Source organism: Aquarana catesbeiana, linkage group LG08 (genome assembly GCF_042186555.1).
Source record: "Aquarana catesbeiana isolate 2022-GZ linkage group LG08, ASM4218655v1, whole genome shotgun sequence".
NCBI lineage: Eukaryota > Metazoa > Chordata > Amphibia > Anura > Ranidae > Aquarana > Aquarana catesbeiana.
In genome coordinates this window covers 276,025,120-276,052,660 of record NC_133331.1, presented here as the reverse complement: position 1 = coordinate 276,052,660, position 27,541 = coordinate 276,025,120, and the positions used below count along the sequence as shown (strand labels likewise).

General features: G+C 42.6%; 1 protein-coding gene across 1 annotated transcript; it reads left to right on the top strand.

The window, feature by feature from the left end:
• Positions 1-729: 729 nt before the first annotated feature.
• Positions 730-15,482, top strand: LOC141106509 (uncharacterized). Its single transcript, XM_073597329.1, has 5 exons — positions 730-849; positions 3,924-4,069; positions 6,855-7,043; positions 8,550-8,673; positions 10,421-15,482. The coding sequence occupies exons 2-5, from the start codon at positions 3,992-3,994 to the stop codon at positions 12,115-12,117; spliced, it is 2,088 nt and encodes a 695-aa protein (XP_073453430.1). The 5' UTR covers positions 730-849; positions 3,924-3,991; the 3' UTR covers positions 12,118-15,482.
• The last annotated feature ends 12,059 nt before the right edge of the window (positions 15,483-27,541 follow it).

Sequence of the window (27,541 nt, the reverse complement as noted above, 5' to 3'; positions counted from 1 at the left end):
TAGCTCCTGTTTACTCACGCATGCACCTATGGTGGTTCTCCCCAAACACAGAAGTGGTGCATGTGGTTAGAGGTGCCATACATGCAAGCGCAGGTAAATGCCAGTGAAGAAACTGTCTGCGTTTACCCATGCAGAGCTGCGTACAGCAGCCATTCACTTATATTGGTGGATGTATGCGGCACGGGCGGCTCCGCAGGCATCAGAAAGTGTCTGGGATTTGACACCTTCATGCCCAGATGGGTGAGGCCTTACAAGTAACTTGCTTAGTGATGTATCCCCCAAAGAACTAAACTTCCACCCAGAATAAGACCCTTATAGAACTAGGCTACAACTAGAGTTGCCACCTCATCCCTTTAAACCTGAACACATAGTAATTACACAGGTTTTGAGGCTAATTAAATGCAGATAAGGCACCAAGTGACTTTAATTACCACCTTAATCAGCCACAGAACCTGTGTAATTAATATGTGTTCGGGTTTAAAGGGATGAGGTGGTAACCATAGCTACAACCCAAAGCACCTCACTCCTTTCTCATGCAATCTGCAAATAGGACCCCACACATTTCACCTCTTAGGCCAACCCTCCTTCTTTCCTATGAACTGAAAACCCCTGAACTAGGGTAGAACCAGCAGCCGCTACAAACTACAACTCCCAGAGTCCTCCAGGGCGGCTGAGCACGTGACACCGCGGGTCTCCAATCTCCGCACGGGAACTCGGCTGCGATAAGGAGGCTTGGAACGCACAGCCACGGAAGCAGCGGCCGTGAAACGCAAGCTCTGCACTTCCGGCGAGCGACTTCCGGCCAGCCTGCTAAAGAGAAGAGCCAAGGCTTGGGGGAAACAGCTGCAGGTTAGTGATGAATGGACGGTGCAGGATGATGGAGATACTTGACGTGTTTATAGAATGAAGGATGCTGTTAATGTTCATTTCCCACTGACTCCATCTGTAATGACACCAACAGGGTTATGCTTAGAGGAATAATGTGCAGAAACCAATCAGGTTTTATTTTGTTGGAGTCAGAGGAATAAGAGCAGAGTTGTGATTGGCTGTTCTAGGTTTTTGTCCCCTATTGCCATAAAATGAACCCATGCCTGGTGTAGCAACAGCCTCACTTCATGGTGGTCCCAGCAGCTCACCTTTTCCTTCAGTCGGCGAGAAAAGAAGGCCTTGTGTAGGTTCCAAGTTGGGTTTGTAACCCTCCCTGCCCTCATGTGACAGCAATGGACTCCTGGGCAGCCAATCACCACTCACTGGTGCTGTCATGAGAGCACAAGGGGAGTGAGTCACATGCTCCCTATACCTGGAAGTACTGGGTGTGCTGTTCTACTTACCCAGGTGAACAGACCAGGACCAAAGATATGTGCTTCCCTGGGGACCAGAATTAAAGGCACAGTCCACATTTTTGCAAAAAAGTATTAAATGCAGCAGCACTGACCTGATGATCGATGTGCGTTTACTACCTTTTTTGCAGTTATTATTATTATACAGGATTTATAGCACCAACAGTTTGCAAAATGAGAGCAGACAGTACAGATACAGTTCAATACAGGAGGAATCAGTGAGCCCTGCTCGTTAGAACTTACAATCTATGCGGAAGGGTCAAGCGATACAAAATGTAATGGCTGTTGGGGATGAGCTGATAGAGAAAATAAAAGTCGTTGTTAGGTGGAGGCTGGATAGGCTTCTCTGAAGTGATGAGTTTTTTAGGGCTCCCCTAAAAGTGAATAGAGTAGGAGACAGTTGGACAGATTGGGGTGGGGAGTTCCTTAGGATGGGAGAGGCTCGGAAAAAGTCCTGGAGGCAAGCATGGGAGGAGGTGATGAGGGAACTAGAGAGCAGAAGGTCTTGGGAGAAATAAAGAGAACGAGTAGGTTGGTATTTAGAGGCCAGGTTAGTGACTTAGCTGGGGGCCGAGTTGTGGATGGCTTCGTAAGTTGTTGTTAGTATCTTGCATTGAATCCATTGGGTGAGCAGAAGTCAATGAAGGGACTGGCAGAGAGGGGTAGCAGACACTGAATGGCTGGTAAGGTGGATCAGTCTGAGACTGAAGGGGGGATAATCTATGTAAAGGTGACTCAATGAGGAGGGAGTTGCAGTAGTCGAGGCGGGAGATGACCAGGGAGTGAATTAAAGGCTTTGTAGTGTCATGGGTTAGGAAGGGTGTGTTTTGGAGATGTTACATAGGTTGAGGTGGCAAGATTTGGACATTGATTGGATGTGGGGCTGAAAGGGTAGTTCAGAGTCCAGGATTACACCTAGCTCCCTGGCATGCGGGGACGGGTTGATAGTTGTGCTATCGATCTTGGCAGAGAAGTCAGGAGAAGAGGCAAGTGGGGGAGGAAATATGATGAGGAGATGCTCCTGGAAGACGAAACACGTAGGGTGGAGCTTTAGATGTGACGTTGAGTCTTAGCTCACAGCGAAGAGGTGCTGCAGGAGCTAGTTTGGTTAAAGAAATATTGCAGTTTTATCCAGAGTGGGTTGTGGCACATTGGTATGTAAGTGTATGGCGTGATGTTTTTATGCAATTGAGCTCTCTTCCTTTCTTTCTGGTTGGGTCCCCTTGTACGTGTATGGGTGATGTTTTTATGCTATGGAGCTCTCTTCCTATCTTTCTCGTTGGGTTCTCTTGTGATCTGAGTATTGACTGAGATTGCCAAAATAATGCTGCAAGGCTCTTCGGGAGGCAACAATCTTTCCAAAAAGTGACGTTCCCATGTCAAGTTGTTTGAATGTTTTTTTTGTTGGTGTGCCGAATTACCAACAATTATTTCCGGTGAGTGATTTAGACTGACTGGTGTTGGAGGACACATGTATGATGGATGAATCTGTGGATGGTGGGACTTTTTACTTGTTTCTGCACTGGACACTTTATATAGTAGTAATTCATATTGGCTTAAAGTTATTGTAAAGGTTTGTTTAAAAAAAATAAATAACAAAAATGTCATACTTACCTCCTCTGTGCAAGGGTTTGTGCACAGAGCAGCCCCGACCCTCCTTTTCTGGGGTCCCCCAGTGGTGTTCCTAGCTCCTCCTCCTCATCCATTGCCCCCATGGAGAGCCGCATTCCATGGGGGCGCGCTCCCGAGTCCTGTGTCCGTTGACACAGACACTAGGACTCGGCCCCACCCCCGGCTCTCATGTCACTGGAAGCCAATGTGCTGACCAGAGAGGTGAGGAGGATTCTGGGAGGTCACATGACATCACTCTTATCTCTATTAATAAAACACAGAGCTGACTGGAGAGGTGAGGAGGATTCTGGGAGGTCACATGACATCACTCTTATCTCTATTTATAAAACACAGAGCTGACTGGAGAGGTGAGGAGGATTCTGGGAGGTCACATGACATCACTCATATCTCTAATAATAAAACAGAACCTGACCTGACTATTTGAAAATCTTTTGGTGATATCGCTGTCTAGGTTTTTATTATTTACCTTGCGGGTGTTTTTTACATCTTACTGATAGCAGCTGCACCGTCATAGGATTGTTGCGTGGTCCATGCCGCAGATCAGAAAATTATTTTATTTTATTCTTTGTTTGGCTAAATCTAGCGTGTTCCCTCATTCCAGATCCACTCTTTCTTTACAGCAACTTCTACACACACTGGAGCATTACAAACAATGGGCAACACAAACATGTGACAAGAGCTGCAATCCCGTCACATCCATTTTCCAAGCTTTCAGAATCAGTGACTTTAGCTTAGTAGCAGTACTTACTGAGGTGGGGAGGGTTCTGGGATCATTGTTTTATTCTTTGCTTTCAGTTGTTTTCCTTTTACTGAGGAATGTTATTACAGTTGTTACAAGTTACATTTTTTTTTTATCTTGCATTTGGGAAATTGTTTATTTTTTCACCTCTAATGTTTTTTCATTTTGTACCTGAACTAATTTTTTTTTTCTGTGTGTTTATTTCATACCAGTAAATTGTGCATCAGCTACATGGTGTCATTGGTATACGGGGCCCCAACATTGCCGACATCATCTAAGGATGGAGAAAGACAGGAGTCACATGACCAAGGAAATATTAAACCTCACACTGGAGATCATCTATCTATTGACCGGAGAGGTGAGGAGGATTCTGGGAGGTCACATGACATCACTCGTATCTCTATTAATAAAACACAGACCTGACCGGAGAGGTGAGGAGGATTCTGGGAGGTCACATGACATCACTCTTATCTCTAATAATAAAACACAGAGCTGACCGGAGAGGTGAAGAGGATTCTGGGAGGTCACATGACATCACTCTTATCTCTAATAATAAAACACAGACCTGACCGGAGAGGTGAGGAGGATTCTGGGAGGTCACATGACATCACTCTTATCTCTAATAATAAAACACAGACCTGACAGGAGAGGTGAGGAGGATTCTGGGATGTCACATGACATCGCTTATCTCTATTATTAAAACATAGAGCTAACCAGAGAGGTGAGGAGGATTCTGGGAGGTCCCATGACATCACTCTTATCTCTATTAATAACACAGACCTGACCGGAGAGGTGAGGAGGATTCTGGGAGGTCACATGACATCACTCTTATCGCTATTAATACAACTTGAAGTCCCACCACTGCGCCAACAGGAAAGATTAGAGATTTTGTTAAAGCTGCCACTTTAAATAAATCAAATTGAAAACTGTATTTACCCTCGGATCCGAGTCTGATGAGTCAGTGTGGGTGATATACAGGTTGAACACCGCGGGTCCGCTGTGACCACAATACGCCATCACTTGCTAGTAACAGGAGGATTTGTTTATGCTTGCTTTATTTGGAACTATGTGAGTACAATAGTTGGAGATTTGTTTTTATTCATTAAATTGTTTTAAACGTTATTACACTATTGCAGCACTTATTTTATTTTCATGTGGAGAGATCTTTTACCCTATCCACGGTTTGGATAGCGGTGAGATGTTTTAACCCTTCGAGGGTAAAAGTGTATATGCCAAGCATGAGAAGAGTGCAAGGCACCTGAATTCGGTGAGTGCGTTTCTTAAGGGGAGCGGAAGGACTTTCACATGCGGTGTGGTGAAAGACTTGGAATAATACAACTATTTTAGAAACATACGTTTGAAGTCACAGAGTCAAAATCTAGACTGTTTTATGGACTTTAATTTTTGTCACTTTTGATATAGTGACCTTCACTTGTCACAGGATGTTATTGTACTTTATTTTTTTTTTATGTTATAGCATTGATTGTTATGATTTACAATACTTTAATATCAGCGCCACTATTTACTTCTATATTTTAGGTAGAAGGTAAATATAGTTTTCAAAACACAGACCTGACCGGAGGGGTGAGGAGGATTCTGGGAGGTCACATGACATCACTCATATCTCACGCTATTAACCGCTTCAGTCCTGGAAGTATTTACCCCCTTCCTAACCAGAGCACTTTTTGCGTTTCGGCACTGCGTCGCTTTAACTGACAATTGCACAGTCGTGCAACGTTGCACCCAAGCAAAATTGACGTCCTTTTTTTGCCACAAATAGAGCTTTCTTTTGGTGGTATTTGATCATCTCTGGAGTTTTTCTTTCTTGTGCTATAAACAAAAAAAGAGCGACAATTTCGAAAAAAAACGCATTATTTTTTACTTTTTGCTATAATAAATATCCCCCAAAAATATATAAAAAAACATTTTTTTCCCTCAGTTTAGGCTGATATGTATTCTTCTACATATTTTTGGTAAAAAAAATCACAATAAGCGTATATTGATTGGTTTGCACAAAAGTTATAGCGTCTACAAAATATGGGATAGTTTTATGGCATTTTTATTATTACATTTTTGTTATTAGTAATGGTGGCGATCTGGCGATCTGCGACTGCGACATTATGGCGGACACATTAAACATTTTTGACACTATTTTGGGACAATTGTCATTTATACAGCGATCAGTTCTATAAAAATGCATTGATTACTTTGTAAATGACATTGGCAGTGAAGGGGTTAACCACTAGGGGGCGATGAAGGTGTTAAGTGTGTCCTAGGCAGTGATTCTAACTGTGTGGGGGGGATGGGCTTCAAGTCACATGACAGCGATCACTGCTCTCAATGACAGAGAGAAGTGATCTCTGTCATGACACAAGGCAGAACGGGGAAATGCTTTGTTTACAAAAGCATCTCCCCGCTCTACTTCTCCGTGACATGATCGCGGGCATCGAGTCCGCGGGACCCGCGGTCACAGAGAACGCGGCGGGCACGCGCGCCCGCAGCGCTGCTTCTTAAAGGGGATGTACCTGTACGCCCTTTTGCCCACCAGTGCTATTCTGCTGACGTAAATCGGCGTGCGATGGTCGGCAAGCGGTTAATAAAACACAGACCTGACCGGAGAGGTGAGGAGGATTCTGGGAGGTCACATGACATCATTCTTCTCTCTATTAATAAAACAGACCTGACCGGAGGGGTGAGGAGGATTCTGGGAGGTCACATGACATCACTTTTCTCTCTATTGATAAAATACAGACCTGACCGGAGAGGTGAGGAGAATTCTGGGAGGTCACATGACATCACTCTTATCTCTATTAATAAAACACAGACCTGACCAGAGAGGTGAGGAGGATTCTGGGAGGTCACATGAAATCACTCTTATCTCTATTAATAAAATACAGACTTGACCGGAGAGATGAGGAGGATTCTGGGAGGTCACATGACATCACTCTTATCTCTATTAATAAAATACAGACTTGACCGGAGAGGTGAGGAGGATTCTGGGAGGTCACATGACATCACATAATCAAATACAGCTGTTAGAAATCCTTTGTAGACACGGCTGTGTTCAGATTTTGTTACTTTAACAATGTTACAATGTTATATGTTTTAACCACGGAAACATGTATACACATTTGTATATACAGGATTATGTACCTTTGAGAAAATCTGATGTGCATATCACAAGAAGCATGAGTTCCCGTGTGTCAGGACGATGGGGCAGAAGTCACAGTCCTATCATTGAGCTTCCATCTCCCTCCCTGATAACTAAGAATAACAAAGACCAGAAGATTCTAGAAGTCACCCAGAAGATCATTGAGCTGCTGACAGGAGAGGTGAGTGCTACCGGGAATTCTGGGGCATTGTCAAGTAACAAGTGCAAATATAATAAAAGTGTACACTGCGCTAAATTGAAAGAAAATATGGTGCGGAGCAGCTACTTACAAGGTGACAACAACCAAAGAAACATGTGAAAATGAAATAAAAAGTAGCGCATAAATGGTGCCAAAAGTCTTCAATCAAGAAAACAACTGAAAAAAACAAATGTCCACAAATGATAAACATAACAGTGAAAAAACTTGTAAGTCTCTCAATATAGGTGAATAAAATCCTGTCGGTGAGTGGGAAACAAATGACATGGAATGTCCCACTGAAAACCATGCGTGGATGCAGGGAGACAGAAGTTAAAACGCAGGTGAATCAACAAATCATCCCCAAGTTGTATCTCTCAACAACATGCGACTTGGTAAAGGTGGTGTGTAAGAAACTCTTACCAGATATGATGGACTCCCTTGTCAGCGACAGGGAGTCACTCGAGCGGGTTGCCTCTCAGGGCCAGTGAACAGACATCACAGCTCTGCGAACCCTCTGGGTCAAACTCTGCGCGGATCTCCCGGGGTCGCCAGGTGGGTCCTCCCAAAGGATGGCCAAGGTGCGGATCAGAGGGAACAATGCGTCACGTGCAAAGGCTGGAGTGAAGGCTGGTTGAATCTCTCAGTAAGTATGTGGAGAAAAAATAAACAAGCTCCACATAGTGTAGATGAGCAAAAATAGGATTTTTATTGCTAAAAACGCCAGGTAACAATAAAATGTGATCACAAAGTAAAAAATCGAAAATGGGCAACAAGGAGGATGCTGGAAGCGCCCGAAGCTTTTCGATCAATGGATCGTCTACCTGGCGTTTTTAGCAATAAAAATCCTATTTTTGCTCATCTACACTATGTGGAGCTTGTTTATTTTTTCTCCACATACTTACTGAGAGATTCAACCAGCCTTCACTCCAGCCTTTGCACGTGACGCATTGTTCCCTCTGATCCGCACCTTGGCCATCCTTTGGGAGGACCCACCTGGCGACCCCGGGAGATCCGCGCAGAGTTTGACCCAGAGGGTTCGCAGAGCTGTGATGTCTGTTCACTGGCCCTGAGAGGCAACCCGCTCGAGTGACTCCCTGTCGCTGACAAGGGAGTCCATCATATCTGGTAAGAGTTTCTTACACACCACCTTTACCAAGTCGCATGTTGTTGAGAGATACAACTTGGGGATGATTTGTTGATTCACCTGCGTTTTAACTTCTGTCTCCCTGCATCCACGCATGGTTTTCAGTGGGACATTCCATGTCATTTGTTTCCCACTCACCGACAGGATTTTATTCACCTATATTAAGAGACTTACAAGTTTTTTCACTGTTATGTTTATCATTTGTGGACATTTGTTTTTTTCAGTTGTTTTCTTGATTGAAGACTTTTGGCACCATTTATGCGCTACTTTTTATTTCATTTTCAATTGTCAAGTAACAGACAAGGGATGTGTCTGGATGATGACTGTATCATTGTTTGTGTCAGGTCCCTATAAGGTGTCAGGATGTCACTGTCTATTTCTCCATGGAGGAGTGGGAGTATATAGAAGGACACAAGGATCTCTACAAGGACGTCATGATGGGGAACCAGCCACTTCCCAAAATAAAAGGTAAGACAACTCCCAGTAAGTGATGTTTGGTTTATATTAGGGTCAAACACCAGGAGAATATAAAAACCCCACCCTTTGGTCCAGCTGAGAATTCATCCAAAGCCTATTTAAAAAAAAAATTAGGAGTGCAAGGTCTGCCTCAGACTGACTTAAAGGTCATTCAACCCAAACTCATAATATTGTTTTGAGGAGATGCTGGAGAGGTAAACGAATTGGCAATTTCTTTCTCTTGGGATGCTACTGGCGAGATCTCTGGCCTGAGTTACAGAGTCTGCGTGCCTGCTGTACCAATTATTAGGTGTTTCCACCATCCATGCTGGAAGCTGGAACACATAAAGTTGGGCGGGAACACCTCATCTCAGACAAAAATTAGGAGGTTCTGACACATAAGCCAATTATGTATTGCGCATTGCTGTCAATATAACATGATTCAAGTTGCTTGGGTTTGGAAAGGGGATTGGTTTGGACAGATTGTGGGAAGAGGAGGTCACCATTGTGGCCTATTAATTGTATGGTGATCATGTAGGCACCAGGGAGGGAACACAGAAAATTGCAGGACTAAATGGTGGTGTTAGAAGAGGAGGAAGCAATGCCCAGATAAGTTCCCCTAGGAGGTAGACAAAACTCTAGCTTATGGTGGCCTCCTAGCACCAAGGCATAACCTGAGAGGGTAGAATGGAGAGCCGGAAACTTGTTCTTCCAAATAAATGACTTTGTTATGACGGGTAGTGTACAAATTACAGCAGTTTACGCCTTTCGGCAATAAGATTTATGCCGCGTACACACGAGTGGAATTTCCGTCATAAAAAACTTGGATGGTTTTTCCAACAGAATTCCGCTCAAGCTTGCCTTGCATACACACGGTCACACAAAAGTTCTCTGAACTTTCAACCGTCAAGAACGTGGTGACGTACAACACTACGATGAGCCAAGAAAATTAAGTTCAATGCTTCCGAGCATGCGTCGAATTGTTTCCGAGCATGCGTGATTTTTTTGCGCGTCCGAATTGCATACAGACGAACGCATTTTCGGATGGGAACTTTTATCAATCGAAAAGTAGAGAACCTGCTCTCAATCTTTTGCTGGCTGGAGTTCTGCCAGCAAAAGTCCGATGGAGCATACACACAGTCCGAATTTCTGACCAAAAGCTCACATCCGACTTTTGCTGGCGGAATTTCTGATCGTGTGTACGGGGCATTAGTCATAGCCATCATGGCTATGACTAAGGCTTATTGCCAAAGCGCGTAAGCTGCTGTCATTTGTACACTCTGCCCATCATAATAAAGTCATTTATTCGTAAAAACGAGTTGTTGGCTCTCCATTCTACTCCCTCAAGTCAATGGTGGTGTTACCCTGCTCTAGGCAGTCTAGAAGGGGTTGTGAATCTTACTTTATGAAAAACTTTGCAAATTCTATAGATAGATATAAATATACAGTATTTATAAATGTACACTAAGGAGAGGTTTCTACACCCAGCTGTAATTCTTTGACATAATATTGTGCCAATTATTTGGTGCCAATCCATGGCAGCATATATGCGTTAGTAGTAGCCATGAATGCTGCCATGGATTGGCACCAGGAAAAGCAAATTACAGTTTTGATATAATTTTCCATTTCCCTGGTGCCAACATGGCAGCATACATGTAGTAGGCAGGGCTACTACTACCACATGTATGCTGCCCTGGATTGGTGCCAGGAAAGGAAAATTATGGTATTTGATACAATTTTCCATTTTTCGTTCTCACAGACTTGAACCTGAAGGATTGTGAAGTAGAGAGTCATACACTGCCCTTGATATCGTCTAATGTAAACAGTAATACAACTCCTCCGCCCAATAAAACCAGCCTAAAAAGCTGTAGGAAGAAATGGCCAAGAAAACGGAAGCTGAAGTGGGTAAGAAAGGCCAAAGCAAGACCTGCCATTGGTGAAAAAATGTCAACATTGTTAAATCATGAGTGGTCACAATGTGCATCTCCATTGAAGGCAGCTTCTGCTGCTTGTAGTACTGATGATAACTCTCCAGCAATTAGAAGCCTGTCTGACCCATGCACGATTGAACATTTGTCCCATAAGAACATTGATAGGTGTGCCCAGACACAACCAGTATCTAAAAAAATTAAATCAGAGTCCTCCTCTGCCACCAATGCTGACCTCCTGACCTCCGACGTCTTTGAACCTACAGAATACATAGAAACCAAGGTTCCATCTGGAGTCAATGAAGACTTTGGGTCATACTTGACATCTTGTTACACAGATATTTATGCTTCAACTGATCATCCACAGTGCACCCCTCACATTATAAAGGAGGAACCTGTGTCATGTGGTGAAGAAGGACAGACAGTTTCTCTACCTGATCACTGTACAGCCACATATTATACACAGTGTGTGTCCAATGGTATTAAAGAGGAACCAGGTTTATTTTCCATAGGACCTATTGATGATTATGACCCCGCAGGTGCTGAACAATACAGATCTGATATGGTTGGGATGGAATCTGCCTCCCATGGCGTATGTTCTACACCTACAGATTGTTTGCAAAGACCATGTACAACCATGGAATTCAAGCCAAAACAATGTGCCACTTTTAATCCTGGTAGGACCCCAAATCTTATAGCAAGAGAATGTACAACTGTAGATGCTTCTCCAAGACATTATATAAATACAGAGTTTTCGCCAACACAATGCACAGCCATAAGTCATGCACCAAGATCTTGTCCAAACACAGATCAGTTCAATCTTACAAAGGAAGAAGCTTTCTCTGATAAAGAAAGCTATGATGATCATACTCCTATAGAATATTCAGACACTCATTATGCCTTAGTTCAAGAGAGTCTGAATGACAGAAGTAAAAATCATAGCCAGACAAGGAGCAAAAAGTTGTCTATAGCCAACGGACGTGATTACAACAAAACCTACTGTGAAAAAACGACTCCTTTGGTCCACCAAACCTCCCTACTCTCACAGACTAGCTACGTCTGCTCCGTATGCAAGAAAAGTTTCACTTCTAGCTTTGGCTTAGTCAGGCACCAAACAGTCCACAATGGGAATAAGGTAGCCTGCCCTCAGTGCGGAAAACTGTTCTTCTACAAGTCAAGCCTGCTCATCCACCAGCGCATTCACACTGGTGAAAAACTTTTTGGCTGCCCTGTCTGTGGGAAATGCTTCACCAACAATTCGAACCTTATTGTCCATCAACGTATTCACACCGGAGAGAAGCCCTTTTCTTGTCTGGTGTGTGGGAAACGGTTCGGCCATAAGGGCCACCTCAACAGGCATGCGAGGACTCACGGTGCTGAAAAAGTGACAGAAAGCACTGGGGATGATGACTCGAACAGTTGGGTGGCTTGTAAGGTGAACCAGCAGGCTCTCAAAATATTTGACACTAGTTCTTATTCTGCTTACAACAAACGATATCAGAGTGTAGAGTCACCACCACGATGGTAAAGCCATCCATTTTCTAAGCTTTTATTGAAAAGAGAAGAAAAAGACAGAGGGCACCACATAAGTTTTTTAATTTTATGATCTAATAAGCATCTACACTTAGATGGTGGTGCCCTCTGTTCTTCTCTTTTCAGTACATGAGCACAGAGGACCTATCCAATACTCTGATTCAGAGGAGCTGCAGCTATTCAGGAGTGACTATATAATATCCGACTTTGAATAATGAACTTATCCAGAAGATTCCCCCTCTCCTCTCCTTCCCATTTCTCTCCCCATCACTTCTCAGTTTCTTTGCGCCATAAACTGTTGCATTTTTTCTTATTTTTATTACCTATTGAGGGGTGTAGCTACCTTGGGATTCTCCATTTTATTTTATATAAAAAGGATACAACAGTCAATCCCCTACCATGGTACCCCACTGGTGGCCCAAGGACTGCATTCGGCCCCTTGGTACTTATTTTGACTCCAGCAAACAGATGTTGGTGTTTTCTCACCCAGTTATTCTCTCAATCCTAAACAAAATGCCACCTAGTATTTTTGGTGCAGAGTTCCCTGTGTCATTTAATGTGCTGTAAGAAAGCCAGGAACCCTCACTCTCTTCTAATTGGGGGCTCTCTGTAGCACCATTTTGCCTACAGTGTTGTTTACATGGGTTCGATTTATTTCTTTTACTTAGGGGAGATGTAGGGACCACAAACAGGGAAGTGCAGATTCGCCAAGAAGCTGTGACAACAGTGCAGTTGTAACTGTCTCATTTGACCTGTCCCCAATCTCTTACCATCTCTTGCAGCATGTGCCCCGTGATCAACCACTTATATCATGTCCTCTGTCTCTGGCAATTTCCAGTAGCATTTGAAAAAAAACTATACCTGTATCATTTCAGTCTCTTACCATCGTCTGCGGTATATCCCCAGTCCCAGTAGCACATCTGCAGTACACAACCATAGTTGTAGCATGCCATAGCCCTTTACAAGTAGTATGTCTGAAGGTCCTAACCATCTCTTATAATACATTTTTTGTATCTAACCATCTCCCATTGCGTGTCTGCAGCCTGAAACCATGCCTGTATCATGCTGCAGTCTCTTATCATCTCCTGTTGTATGTCTGCTGTGTACAGCCATTTTTTGTTTGTTTAACCACTTAAAGGATCACTAAAGCTATTTTTTTTTTAAATAACAAACACATGTTATACTTACCTCCACTGTGCAGCTCGTTTTGCACAGAGCGGCCCCGAACCTGGTCTTCTGGTCCTCGGCAGCTGTCTCGGCTCCCCCCTGCAAGGACTCAACACTTTCATGCGTCCATCGCCGCTCACTGTATCATTCGGCGCTGCGTCATTGGATGTGATTGACAGTAGTGCGAGCCAATGGCTGCGCTGTTTTCAATCCACCCACTCTAGGCAATCAACGGCCAGGCTGAGCGGCAAAAAGGATGTCGGGAGCGAGCGCGGGACTTTCGAGGGGTCAGGAAAGTAACACGGGGGGCTGGGCGGTATTGTCTGATGTTTTTTCACCTTAATGCATAGAATGCATTAAGGTGAAAAAACTTTTACCTTTACAACCCCTTTAAGGACCAGCCTCGTTTTGAGATTTTGGTGTTTATATGTTTAAAACAGTTTTTTTTGCTAGAAAATTACTTAGAACCCCCAAACATTATATATTTTTTTTCTAACACCCTAGAGAATAAAATGGCAGTCATTGCAATACTTTTTTTCACACCGTATTTGCGCAGCGGTCTTACAAGCGCACTTTTTTTGGAAAAAAATCACTTTTTTGAATAAAAAAATTAAAGACAACAGTAAAATTAACCCAATTTTTTTTTATATTGTGAAAGATAATGTTACGCCGAGTAAATTGATACCCAACATGTCACGCTTCAAAATTGCGCCCGCTCGTGGAATGGCGACAAACTTTTACCCTTAAAAATCTCCATAGGCGACGTTCAAAAAATTCTACAGGTTGCATGTTTTAAGTTACAGAGGAGGTCTAGGGCTAGAATTATTGCTCTCACTCTACCGATCGCGGCAATACCTCACACGTGTGGTTTGAACACAGTTTCATATGCGGGCGCTACTCACGTATGTGTTCGCTTCTGCACGCGAGCTCCTCGGGACGTGGGTGCGTTTAAAAAAAAAAAAATGTATTATTATTTATTTTACCTTTTATTTTTTATATTTACACTGTTTAAAAAAAAAAAATTTCACTTTTATTCCTATTACAAGGAATGTAAACATCCCTTGCAATAGAAAAAAGCATGACAGGACCTTTTAAATATGAGATCTGGAGTCAAAAAGACCTCAGATCTCATATTTAGACTAAAATGCAATAAAAAGAAAAAAAAAATGTTTGTAATTTAATTTAAAAAAATTATTTAAATAAAATGGCCCTTTAAGAGCTCTGGGCGGAAGTGACGTTTTGACCTCGCTTACGCCCAGCAATTGTATGGAGACGGGTGGGGGCCATCTTCCCCTCACTTGTCTCCATACCTGACAGGAGACAGGAAGCAATCACCTCCGCCGACTACGGTAAGCGGCGGAGGGCACCAGATCGCAGCGGGAGGGGGGGGCCCTCTCCCGCCTCCAATAAAAGTGATCTTGCAGCGAATCCGCCACAGAGACCACTTTTATCTTGTAGCGGACCACCCACTGAAGACGAGGATACCGGGGTTATGGCAGCTAGCTGCTACCATAACAACGATATCCTTCAAACAGCCGCCGTAAATCTGCATCGGGCGGTCTGTAAGTGGTTAATACAGCCATTCTTAACCAGGGTTCCATGGAATCCTAGGGTTCCTCCAGAGGTGGCTAGGGGTTCTTTGAGCTGTGGCGAATTGACCTTCGGTTTGATAATTCCTGCATGGTCCAACACCACTTGGCAGAGCCAGAGTCATGACTGTAAGGGTGGCATTCTCACCACTAGTAGTCTTCCCACCAACCACAAACCAATGTAAGGGTCATTTTCTCAATGGCAACCAATGGACTAATCTTAGCAGGGGTTCCCTGAGACCTGAAAATTATTGCAAATGTTCTTTTGGAGTAAAAAGGTTAACAAAGACTGGTTTGATAGGTAAAGGAAAAGTCAGAAACCCTGTCAGGTTTTTATCTCTGCCTTTGTCCCTACCGGGAAGACTTTCTCTCACTTCCATTTCTGGTGACCACACAAGAAGTGAAGGATAATCTCCACAGCAAAGGACAGCATTAGAAACCTAACCAAAGTTCTGACCATTCCCCACTCTACTGGAAAGCTTTGGGCTTGAGCCTCCTTTACGTCTCGAGATCGAGATCACATGACTTGTGCCTAGGTATTTGGTCATTGAATCAGCTGCCAACAGAATAAATAAACATGGTAGATCACTTGTTCCACCTCCAATTATTGGGATGTCTTCTGTTATCTATTTACATGATGATCACTGTAACATTAGATCAGGGTTCCATGGAACTCTAGTGTTCCTCCAGAGGTTGCTAGGGGTTCCTTGAGCAATAAGCAATTTCTGCCGCTCAGATAAGTTCCCACTGACAACATTGATCTTTTTAGCTATCTGTAAGGGGGTAATTCATCCCAATGACCACAAGTGTAAGGAGCATTCTTCCCAATGACCATCACACTAATGTATTATGAGTTGTAGATATAGTCATTTTTAGCAGGGGTTCCCTGAGACTGGAAAGTTATTTCAAGGGTTCCTCTGAGTTGAAAAGTTTGAGAAAGGCTGCCTATATTGAAAGTAAAATATATGTTTATAATTCTTAATCTGAATAGGCATTGCTGGGCCTGTACATCTAAGGACCTTGCTACTGATAAGTCTCTGACAGAAACCTCCCTAAGGCTATCTGACAACATCTTGTTTTGCTATTAGCTATATAATGTATATGTATGTATAAATGTAATCAATTACCACGTAATTGTTAGTAAGCCATCAGAAGAACCCCCAAACTAAATTGCTGTGCACCAAATAGTTGGGGATCATTATTCATTTTCCAAGTAAAAAGGCGCAATGTGCAGATACCTCAAAGCGTAGTGCCCAATAGTCCAAGTGCATAGGTGGGAAGGAATGTTTGTACATGTATGTACACTAGTGAATGTGTAAGACATTCATTCAAGGCAGCCACCAAGAAACCAAAAGCGAGTTCCAATGAGCTAGGACAAAAACAAGGAAAAAGGGCGCCTCTGAATATATATCATAAAACAATTTATTACAATAACAGTATCCACTCACATGAAAGAAAGGGAAGTAGTGATCAGGTCCATGCTTGAGAAAGGAATGCAGCTAGTTTTTTCCATCTATAGCCTGCCAGTTCTGAAACGCGTCGCATACTGATGACGTCACGGCTCGGCGCCGGCCTGTGTTTGCTCTTCAAGCCTCGTTTTCATCTGGATACACGGCCGTGTCTCCCTCCACTACACTGAGGCAGTACGAACGCTGTGGAGACAGCAAGGCTCGGCCATCCGTCCTTGGCGTCCATTCTTCCTCCCCTCCACTGACACCCCTGCCAGCACCAGATTGCCTCTTCCCTCTCCACCGGACTGCTATAGGCATCTGCCAGAAATATTGAACTTTACTGGATGGCGCTGTGTTCAGTCATTCCACCTCCTTCTGCCTGGTTGTGATGGAGTGCCAGCCACACTGGAACTGCTGTGACCTACAGTCCCACATCATCCTCTCAGCCCAGATCATGGACCTGAACACTACTTCCCTTTCTTTCATGTGAGTGGATACTGTTATTGTAATAAATTGTTTTATGATATATATTCAGAGGCGCCCTTTTTCCTTGTTGTTATTCATTTTCCAACCATCAGAGGGAATATGTTTCATCTCTCATTAGATCCAAAATAAGAGGACTGTACCAAAACTAGTGCAAAAGTGGGCATAACTTGTTTATTAACTTACATAGGTCATTCAAATTTCACAAGCTGGTAGAATAACTCTTCCTCTATGGCAGCATTTATCAACATTTTCAAACAGGAACCCTTCCATTACCTTTGTTAGCAGGGAACCCCTACTAAAAATGACTATATCTACAACTCATGAACCATTAGTGTGACAGTGTGATGGTCAGTGGGAAGAAAGATTCTTACATTTGTGGTCATTGGGAAGAATCACCCCCTTACAGAGAGCTAAAAATATCAATGGTGTCAGTGGGAACTTATCTGGGTGGCAGAAATTGCTCATTGCTCAAGGAGCCCCTAGAAAACTCTGGAGGAACCCTAGAGTTCCATGGAACCGTGGTTGAGAAACCCTGATCTATAGTAACTCTTCTTCTTCGTTGCAGGTAAAGAATGGATTTGAAGCAGAAGCAAGGCGTCATCATTGAGTGCTTGACTAAGGAGGGCTGCGGGCTGTCCAACATCCACGGAAGTCAACACAGTGTTTATGGAAATGACACCAGTGACAAGAGCAATGTTTTGTCATTGGTGACTCTTGTCAATGGTGTCTTCTCGGTAAACACTCTGTTGCCTTCTGTGGATGTGGGACAGCCTGCACACCATAGTCTTTTACCATCTCCAGTAGTATGTCTGAAGGCTTTAACCATCTACTATAATACATTTTCTGTATCTGACCACTTCTTCAAGAACTCAATGACGGCACATTGTTTCTGCTTAAAATCCATTATTTACCTGCAATGAAAACAAGAGTTACTATAGAGAAGTGGTCTCTAAACTGTGGCCCTTTGCTTGCATTTATCTGGCCCTTGGGGCACTAGTCCTCCCACTGACACTAACAATTGGGCACAATCCCTCCCAAAGACACCAACAATGGGGCATCCTTCCTCCTAATTTTCCTCCCAGAATGATGGGGCACCTTTCCTTCCAATGACATCGATGATGGGACACTATTCCTCCCAATGACACCATGGATGGAGGGCATTTGTACTCCCGCTGGCCACGGTCTGACCCCCCTAAAGCCTGGGGGACAGTAAACTGGCCCTTTGTTTAGAACATTTGGAGACCCCCATTATAGAGGAAGAATTACTCTACCAATATGCATAGAAATTATATTTATAGTATGGGACTTTTAAGGCTTTGCATTTAGTAGGAAAATAACATTTATTTAATTCACTTGAATTTAGAAAATAGTCCATACAGTAGCAGATTATACTAAAATATATTACAATTGTAAAACAATCGATCCCAAATACTGTGATAATTGCATATAATAGTCATTCAAGCTTATCGCGTTTCTTGGACATGATCCTCTTCATTAGGAGCTATCAATGTAGACTTTATTTGTGCCATCTAAATGGAATGACAAGTTTTAATGATATATAAAAAATATAACAAATTGAACACTGTGTAATAGCATTTCCCGGGGGATTTGCGCATGTGGACCTGGACAATTCCTATTTATGGACTCACACATATCTCCCAGGAGTCCCACAAGCCCTTCTCTCCCCTTATCATCCTCCTCCAACCTCCAATATAGTTTCACTTCAATCACTTCTGAGTAGTTTTCATATATTATATAATTTACCTTTTGCTTTAATATCACAATTCCTTTTAGATCAAAAGAATGTGGGAGTTTATTGACTTTATCCTAGGATAGAGAGAATTTATCACAAACTGTTATCATTTTATATCCTACATTAAAGCTGATAGGTAGATTAATTATAATTATAAAAATGAAATTCTGGCAGATTTAAAAATATACTATTTCTCTATATAAAGGCTTTTAATGATCATAATTCTAATTTTATTGTTGGAGGACCCCAACAGGGTACTCCAATGATATACTGTATATATATATATATATATTTATTATATCCTATGGGGCAAGTATAATTTGGCATATTTAAACCTGCATTGTTATTTAGGTCATATTTACCTTCTATGTTGCAGCTTATGGTGTGATGTAAGACATATACGTCCTCATTGCTAGCGTGGTGGTAAAGGGTCCGTGGGGCAGATAATTAATGAGCCCCCTTTCTAGATTGAATTTGGTTTCCTCAAGTGGAGTCTATAAAAAAACTGATAATTGTAGTAATAATAATGATCATATTAATAGTAATTATGAATCCATAATGTAATTCAATTGTATCTCAAATTTTGTCTAATTAGTTATTTAATCATAGCAGATTCCCTATATTAAAGTTAGAACCTACCGGAAAAAAAGAGAGGACAGTGCTGGTTACAGATCTTTAAATTCAGCAAACTCCAAAGGTAGCATCATGCTGCTTCATTCAAGCAAAAATTGACACAACCTGCAGGATTAACAAAAAATATACTAGCCATCAGTGATTTCATGTCAGAAACCATGAATCAGACCGAGACAGAAGTGTAGTTAAAATCACACTTGTTTAATAATAGTAAAAGGTAAACAGAGCAACGTAGTCAAATCATAGTCAGAGTTCGTTAACCGGAATGGATAGTCAGACAAGCCAGGACGTCAGGGAGCCAGAGATCCGCTTACTTCAGGACAGGCCAGGAAATCAGGAAACCGGAGATACAGTGTAGTGGAACAGCAAGCAGGATCACAAACCACAAGGGACGTCAGCCAAGCAAGTCTTCAGCAGGTACACAGGAGAGAGTCTCTGGTTGTGTTGACCAAGGAGAAGGCAGAGAGTAACTGAACTGAACAGCTTAAGTAACCAGCAGGACTGACGAACAGGATATCATCATCAGGTGAGTCACTGTGGAAAAGATTGGAGCTGGCAATTAACCGACATCTGAGAGGCCTGCTCTGAGAAGGAAGAGCTGAGCCCAGCCCTGACAGTACCCCCCCCTTCTACAACCCCTCCCCCTCAGAGGACCACCAGGTTTGAGGGGGAAACGTCTATGGAAAGCACAGAGGAGGACAGGGGCATGTACGTCCGAGGATGAGACCCAAGAGCGTTCCTCCGGACCGTACTTTTTCCAATGCACCAGGTACTGTATGCACCCACGGAACCTACGGGAGTCAACAATGGACTGTACTTCATACTTCTCATGGTTCTCAACCTGTACTGGGTGCTGTTTTTTTCTTTGTGAAGAAGAGGAGTGGTGAACTGAGACCTTGTATTGATTATAGGGGTTTCAATCGTTTCACGATTAAGAATGCTTATCCAATTCCGTTGAATACGAAGTTAATTGACTGCCTCAAGGGTGCAACAGTATTCACAAAGCTGGATTTGAGAGGAGCATACAATCTTGTGAGGACCAAGGGGGGCAACAAATGGAAAACTGTGTTTAATACCAGAACAGGCCATTATGAGTACCTCGTAATGCCATTTGGCCTTTGCAACGCTCCGGCAGTTTTCCAGGAATTTATCAACGATGTCCTCCAAGATTTGTTGCAGCTATGTGTGGTGGTTTATTTCGACGATATCTCTGTGATATATCTGGCCATGATTACCCACAGATGGATCCCAGCTGGGGCCAGGCGGCCAGAAACGGGATATCCAACCATCCACCCTGAACAAAGATGGCCACAAAGGCTTCAGGTATACTGGAGCCATGTTGAAAAAGGGCAGATGCCCTAAATTAAAGCCCAAAAATACACACCAAACCCAAAGGGAAAGACCCCCAATTACACAGTGCGATTGAGTCTAATATTGGGATAAAGTCTATTAATGCTGAGTTTCTTTCCATCGCGGTTTCATACTTAAGGGGAACCCTACGTTATCTCATTAATGTGATCCATTGTGGCGGTTAAGGTAAATACAGAAACCACAATGCAAATGGTGGAAGGTTGTCAAAGAAAGGGTACAAGGCTATGTTTAATGCCTGAAACTGCTTTTGATTTAGATTTTACTCATGTATGGGGGAAAGGTTTAATTGCTCTACAGCCTTAGGGAGGCCCAGATACATGGAGAAGATCTTTAAGGGGGAAATTTCTGGGATTCTGATCTGAACTTTTTCCCATTGCTTTCCAATTCTTTATTAGTAGGGTCTGGGGACAGAGAAATCTCATCCGAAACCTCTTTACCCTTCTCGTTGTTTTCTAATAGTTGTATACGATCATGTAAGGCTCTAAAATCGGCCATTGTATAGCCTTCGTATTAATCAGCCTCCGTTTTGTCCACGATCTTTCAGGTCCAATCTTTGTGGTACAAATATTTAAATGTTAACTTACTGGTGAATAAGTATAGGTCCTTCACTACAATGAATTTATCTGTGACCTGGTCTGGACAAAAATTCAAGCCTTGGCGCAGACCCTGTTCTTCTACCCTAGTAATGCTGCGTACACACGACCGGACTTTCCGGCAGAAAAGGTCCGACGGAATCATTCCAATCGTGTGTGGGCTTCATCTGACTTTTTCTTTCTAAAATGCTGACGGACCTAGAAATAGAACATGTTTCAAAACTTTCCAACTGACTCAATTTCTATCGGGAAAACCGTTGGTCTGTATGCTAGTCCGATGGACCAAAAACAACGCAAGGGCAGCTATTGGCTACTGGCTATTGAACTTCCTTTTTCTAGTCCCGTCCTACGTAATCACGTTCTAAATGAACGGACTTTGGTGTGATCGCGTGTAGGCAAGTCAGTTTCAGCGGAACTCTGTTGGAAAGACCGTCAGAGTCTACTCTGACGGAAAGTCCGGTCGTGTGTGCGCGGCATAGGGGTGTATGAGGACAGGTCAAGATACTAATTGACTTGATTCCTGACTCTGGCAGGCCACAGGGTTGTCTTGTGGATCTCCCCCCCCCCCCCCCCTCTTTGGGATCCCTCCTAAAGTCTGGGTTAAAATGTCTATATTTAAATGATTCGCTGAAGATTTAGGTACAGTCCCAGGGATTAAAGGTAGTGCTCCCTCTATATTTGGTGTGGCTTCCGCTCTATTTGTTGTGCTTGTTGTGGTTTGTAACATTGAGCGGTACTTATTTAGTGAACTTTGAGTAGTATTTGCTTTCTTGTTTTTTTTTGTGTACTTCTCTATTAGAAAATTTTTTAGGTGAGAAAGGACGTTTCTGTGCACCACCACCTCTCTTACCCGTATTATACCCACCACCAGTGTTATGATACGTGTGTGATTGTTTAGTGTCTGATTAGGCGAACCTTGTGTTGTAGATCCAGTTTGTTCTAAACAAACAGATAATAAAGAAGAATCTGATTCATTTTCAGTATAATTTCTACTTGCTTGTGCACCTCTCCTTACTAGTCTGTGCGTCATTTCATTTTTCCATTTGTAAGCTGAGCCCTCACTAAAGGCAACTAAGAAAAAGCAAGAAGCGCCAATCTGAGTGCAGTATCATTAAAACTTTAATAGGGTTATATAAAAGAACAACAGCCAAATGGCTACTCACAAAGATGGGATTAATAAAAGCAAGGACAAGTGGTGGGGTCCAGGGACGTCCTCCTCAGATGTGCATGGTGCAGGTTCAAGTGGAGGCGCTGTCAGTGTTGTGATGCGCAGGTGGTCCGCGGGGTCACCGCTGGGCGCTGGGCTGCAATAGCGATGGAAGTGTCCGCAAGGAGAGCCGGCATTTAGGCGGACATTAGGAGCCAGAGCCGTCGCAGTAGACAGGAACCAGAAGAGGACAGGCGTGGAGCGCAAAGCACTGATCCAGGAACCAACAAGGCGGAAGTGACGTATGGACGTGTCAGATGACGCGTTTCAATGCTTCCGCAAATGCAGAAGCATTGAAACGCATCATCTGACACGTCCATACGTCACTTCCGCCTTGTTGGTTCCTGGATCAGTGCTTTGCGCTCCACGCCTGTCCTCTTCTGGTTCCTGTCTACTGCGACGGCTCTGGCTCCTAATGTCCGCCTAGATGCAGGCTCTCCTTGTGGACACTTCCATCGCTATTGCAGCCCAGCGGTGACCCCGCGGACCACCTGCGCATCACAACGCTGACAGCGCCTCCACTTGAACCTACACCATGCACTTTTTCAACATCTGAGGAGGACGTCTTTGTGAGTAGCCATTAGGCTGTTGTTCTTTTATATAACCCTATTAAAGTTTTAATGATACTGCACTCAGATTGGCGCTTCTTGCTTTTTCTTACATTGTCTTTTCAGAGTTGTCTGCTTCCACTCTCAAGTGAGCTGCCGCTGGTGCTTAGTATCAGATTCCTGTGATTTATATATTTTCAGTGACTATCATTTTTTTATATATACATTTTTCATTGACTATCATCCCCTGGACGTTTTAGCAGAGTCCCTATATTATTATTTTTATCATTTCTGACCTTGTATATTCAGGTCACATTCCCCTTTTACTCTGGACTTTTTATATGAATGTGTATTACTTCATTCTAGCTTGTTTGTATGTTCTTGCGCCATTTATCTTTTTTTGTTTAAAGGCAACTGAGTCTCTAACAAATTTTCCTTCCTTTGCATCTATGGTCTTTGCTGTTACCTTTTTGTACATGTTCCTTTAATTTTTTTTATTTGGCTAACCATGGCTGCCCAGTGAGACCGTTGCTAGGCTGTTCTAAGATCTCTTTAATTTGTCCATCTATTCATTCAAATTCTTTATGATGATACTCAATCATGAATTTCATAATTTCTGATGAACAATCCGAGAGTATTTGTTCCCATCTATGTTTCAGAGGATCTGTAATTTGAGATATATTAGGAAATAACTGTATTCTTAACCCTCTAGTTCAGATTTTTTCCTGAATGTATTTCTCAAAATATTGTATGTGCCAGAAGGTTCTAACCTTTTTTTAACCAACAATTTGCGCATTCTGCCCACTGATTTATTCAGTTGTATGTTCGGCAATTTGTTGGTTTGATATTTATCTTTGGCTTGAGTCATAAGTCCAGCCCATGCTGTGCCACAAAAGTTCACCATAATAGAACCAGACAAAACAATTAGCAGGGTATCCCCAATATCTACCGTGACATTAGAAAAACATGTTTAATACTCTTGGATTGTTCATCAGAAATGATAAAATTCATGGTTGAGTATCATCAAAAAGAATAATGCCGCATACACACGGTCGGACTTTTCGTCTACAAAAGTCCAACGGACGCTGACGGACTAAAGCTGGCTGGTAATCCGATCGTGTGTGGGCTTCTCCGGACTTTCAACGTACTTTTTTAGCCTCAAATCCGACGGACTTTAGATTTGAAACATGCTTCAAATCTTTACGTCGTAACTACGACGGACCCCAAAATCCGCTCGTCTGTGTGCTAGTCCGACAGTCAAAAACCCATGCTAGGGCACCTATTGGCTACTGGCTATGAACTTCCTTATTTTAGTCCGGTGTACGTCATCACGTACGAATCCGTCGGACTTTTGTGTGGTCGTGTGTAGGCAAGTCCGTTCGTTAGAAAGTCTGCTGCAAGTCCGCGGAAAGTCCGCCGGAAGTCCGCCGGAAGTCTGTCGGACAGGCTGTCGGACTTTTGTAGACGAAAAGTCCGACCGTGTGTACGCGGCATTAGAATCAATAGATGGACAAATTAAAGAGATCTTAGAACAGCCCAGCAATGGTCTCGCTGGGCAGCCATGGTTAACCAAAGAAAAAGAATTAAAGGAAGATGTACAAAAGGTAACAGCATAGACCATAGATGCAAAGGAAGAAAAATTTGTTAGAGACTCAGAGATATTGATAGTTAGCAAGGTTGAATAAAGACACCAGTCCATCCAGTTCAGCCTGAGTGAGTGTGGGTGTATGTCTACAATTATCCCTATTTATTTAAGATACCCATATAGTGGCGTCAATTTACGCAGCGCTCCACACATACATCACACACTCACATCAGGCCCTACCCTCAAGGAGCTTACAATCCAAGGTCCCCAACTCACATTCATATACTAAGGCCAATTTTCGACAGAAGCCAATTAAATTACCAGCATGTCTTTGGAGTGTGGGAGGAAACCGGAGTACCCGGAGGAAACCCACGCAGGCAGAGGGAGAACATGCAAACTCCAGGCAGGTAGTGTCATGGTTGGGATTCAAACCAGCGACCCTTTTTACTGCTCGGTGAGAGTGCTACCCACTACACCTCTGTGCTGCCTAAAGTTGCCTTTAGTGAGGGCTCAGCTTACAAATGGAAAAATGAATTGACTTACAGACCAGTAAGGAGAGGTGCACAAGCAAGTAGAAATTATGCTGATACTGAAAATGAATCAGATTCTTTGTTATCTTCTGTGATTAGCACAAACGGGATCTACAGTATGAGGTTCGCCTAATCAATCGGACACTAAACGATCACGCACGTATCATAACACTAGTGGTGGGTATAATGCGGGTAAGAGAGGTGGTGGCGCACAGAAACGTCCTTCTCACCTAAAAAAAAAATTCGGAAAACTCCTAAGAAAGCAAATACTACTCAAAGTTCACTAAATAAGTACGGCACACTGTTACAAACCACAACAGCACAAAATTTAGAGCGGAAGCCACATAAATATAAGGGGAGCACTACCTTTAATCCCTGGGACTGTACCTAAATCTTCAGCGAATCATTTAAATATAGACATTTTAACCCGGACTTTAGGAGGGATCCCAAAGACGGGGGGGAGATCCACAAGACAACCCTGTGGCCTGCCTGAGTCAGGAATCGAGTCAATTAGTGTCTTGACCTGTCCTCATACACCCTTACTAGGGTAGAAGAACAGGGTCTGCGCCAAGGCTTGAATTTTTGTCCGGACCAGGTCACAGATAAATTCATTGTAGTGAAGGACCTTTACTTGTTCACCAGTAAGTTAACATTCAAATATTTGTACGACAAAGATCGGACCCGAAAGATCGCGGACAAAACGGAGGCTGATCAATACGAAGGCTGATTTTAGAGCCTTACGTGATCTTATACAACTATTGGATAAAAACGAGAAGAAGGGTAAAGAGGTTTCGGATGAGATTCCTCTGTCCCCAGACCCTACTAATAAAGAATTTGAAAGTGATAGGAAAAATTTCAGATCAAAATCCCAGAAATGTCCCCCTTTAAGATTTTCTCCATGTATCTGGGCCTCCCTAAGGCTGTAGAGCAATTAAACCTTTCCCCCATACATGAGTAAAATCTAAATCAAAAGCAACTTCAGGCATTAAACATAGCCTTGTACCCTTTCTTTGACAACCGTCCACCATTTGCATTGTGGTTTCTGTATTTACCTTAACCACTACAATGGATTACATCGATTAGATAACGTAGGGTTCCCGTTAAATATGAAACTGTGATGGAAAGAAACTCAGCATTAAAAGACTGTATCTTTATCTCAATATTAGGCTCAATCACACTGTGTAATTGGGGGGGGGGGGGGTTCCCTCAGGGTTTGGTGTGTATTTTTGGGCTTTGATTCAGGGCATCTGCCATTTTTCAACATGGCGATTCCAGTTTACCTGAAGCCCTTGTGGCCATCTTGGTTCAGGGCGGATCCATCTATGGGTAATCGTGGCCAGGTATATCACCTGGACAGTCTCAGGGCACTTGTCTCCCTTCTTGATAGCCTGGCTGAATGATCATGTCTGCCAGAACAAAACAACTACAGGTAATAAAACTTATGAGAGCTTTTATAAAACACCCGTATATATTTTAAAAATATTGAAAGGAAAAGGGCTAATTAAGTCACTGATGGTTAGTATATTTCCTGGTAATCCTGGAGATTGTGTCAGTTTCTGCTTGAATGAAGCAGCATGATGCTACCTTTGGAGTTTACTGAATTTAAAGATCTGTAACCGACATTGTTCTCTCTGTTTTGCGGTAGGTCCTAACTTTAATATAGGAAATCCGCTATGATTAAATAACTAATTATACTAAATTCGATGTACAATTGGATTACATTATGAAATTATAATTACTATTACTATGATCATTATTATTATTATTACTATTATCATCACTGTTTTATATAAAAGCAAAAGGTAAATTATATAATATATGAAAACTACTCAGAAGTGATTGAAGTAAAACTATATTGGAGGTTGGAGGAGGATAAGGGGAGAGAAGGACTTGTGGGACCCCTGGGAGATATGTGTGAGTTCATGAATAGGAGTTGTCCAGGTCCACATGCGGAAATGCTATTACACAGTGGGGGTTATTTACTAAAGGAAAATCCACTTTGCACTGCAAGTGCACTTGGAAGTAAAGTCGCTGTAGATCTGAGAGGGACATGCAAGGAAAATAAAAAACAGCATTTTAGCTTGCACGTGATTGGATGATAAAATCAGCAGAGCTTCCCCTCATTTCAGATCTACCCCTTAGATTTAGAGCGACTGCACTTCCAAGTGCACTTTCAAGTGCATTTGCAGTGCAAAGTGGATTTTACTTTAGTAAATAACCCCCAGTGTGTGAAATTTTGTTATAATGTGTATATATCATTAAAACTTGTCATTCTATTTAGATGGCACAAATAAAGTCTACTTTGATAGCTCCTGATGAAGAGGACCATGTCCAAGAAACGCGTTGCACTTGAATGACTATTATATGCAATTATCACAGTATTTGGGATCATTTGTTTTACAATTGTAATATATTTTAGTATAATCTGCTACTGTATGGACTTATTTTTCTACTAAATGCTATGCCTTGAAAGTCCTATAATTATACTATAAATATAGTTTTGATG

Bases quoted from the DNA above. Each gene is read 5' to 3' on its own strand.
- LOC141106509 (XM_073597329.1), top strand. From the start codon at position 3,992: ATGGAGAAAGACAGGAGTCACATGACCAAGGAAATATTAAACCTCACA. The intron at 4,070-6,854 runs GTGAGGAGGATT...TTGTATATACAG, and splicing joins TCTATCTATTGACCGGAGAG to GATTATGTACCTTTGAGAAA. The intron at 8,674-10,420 runs GTAAGACAACTC...TCGTTCTCACAG, and splicing joins GCCACTTCCCAAAATAAAAG to ACTTGAACCTGAAGGATTGT.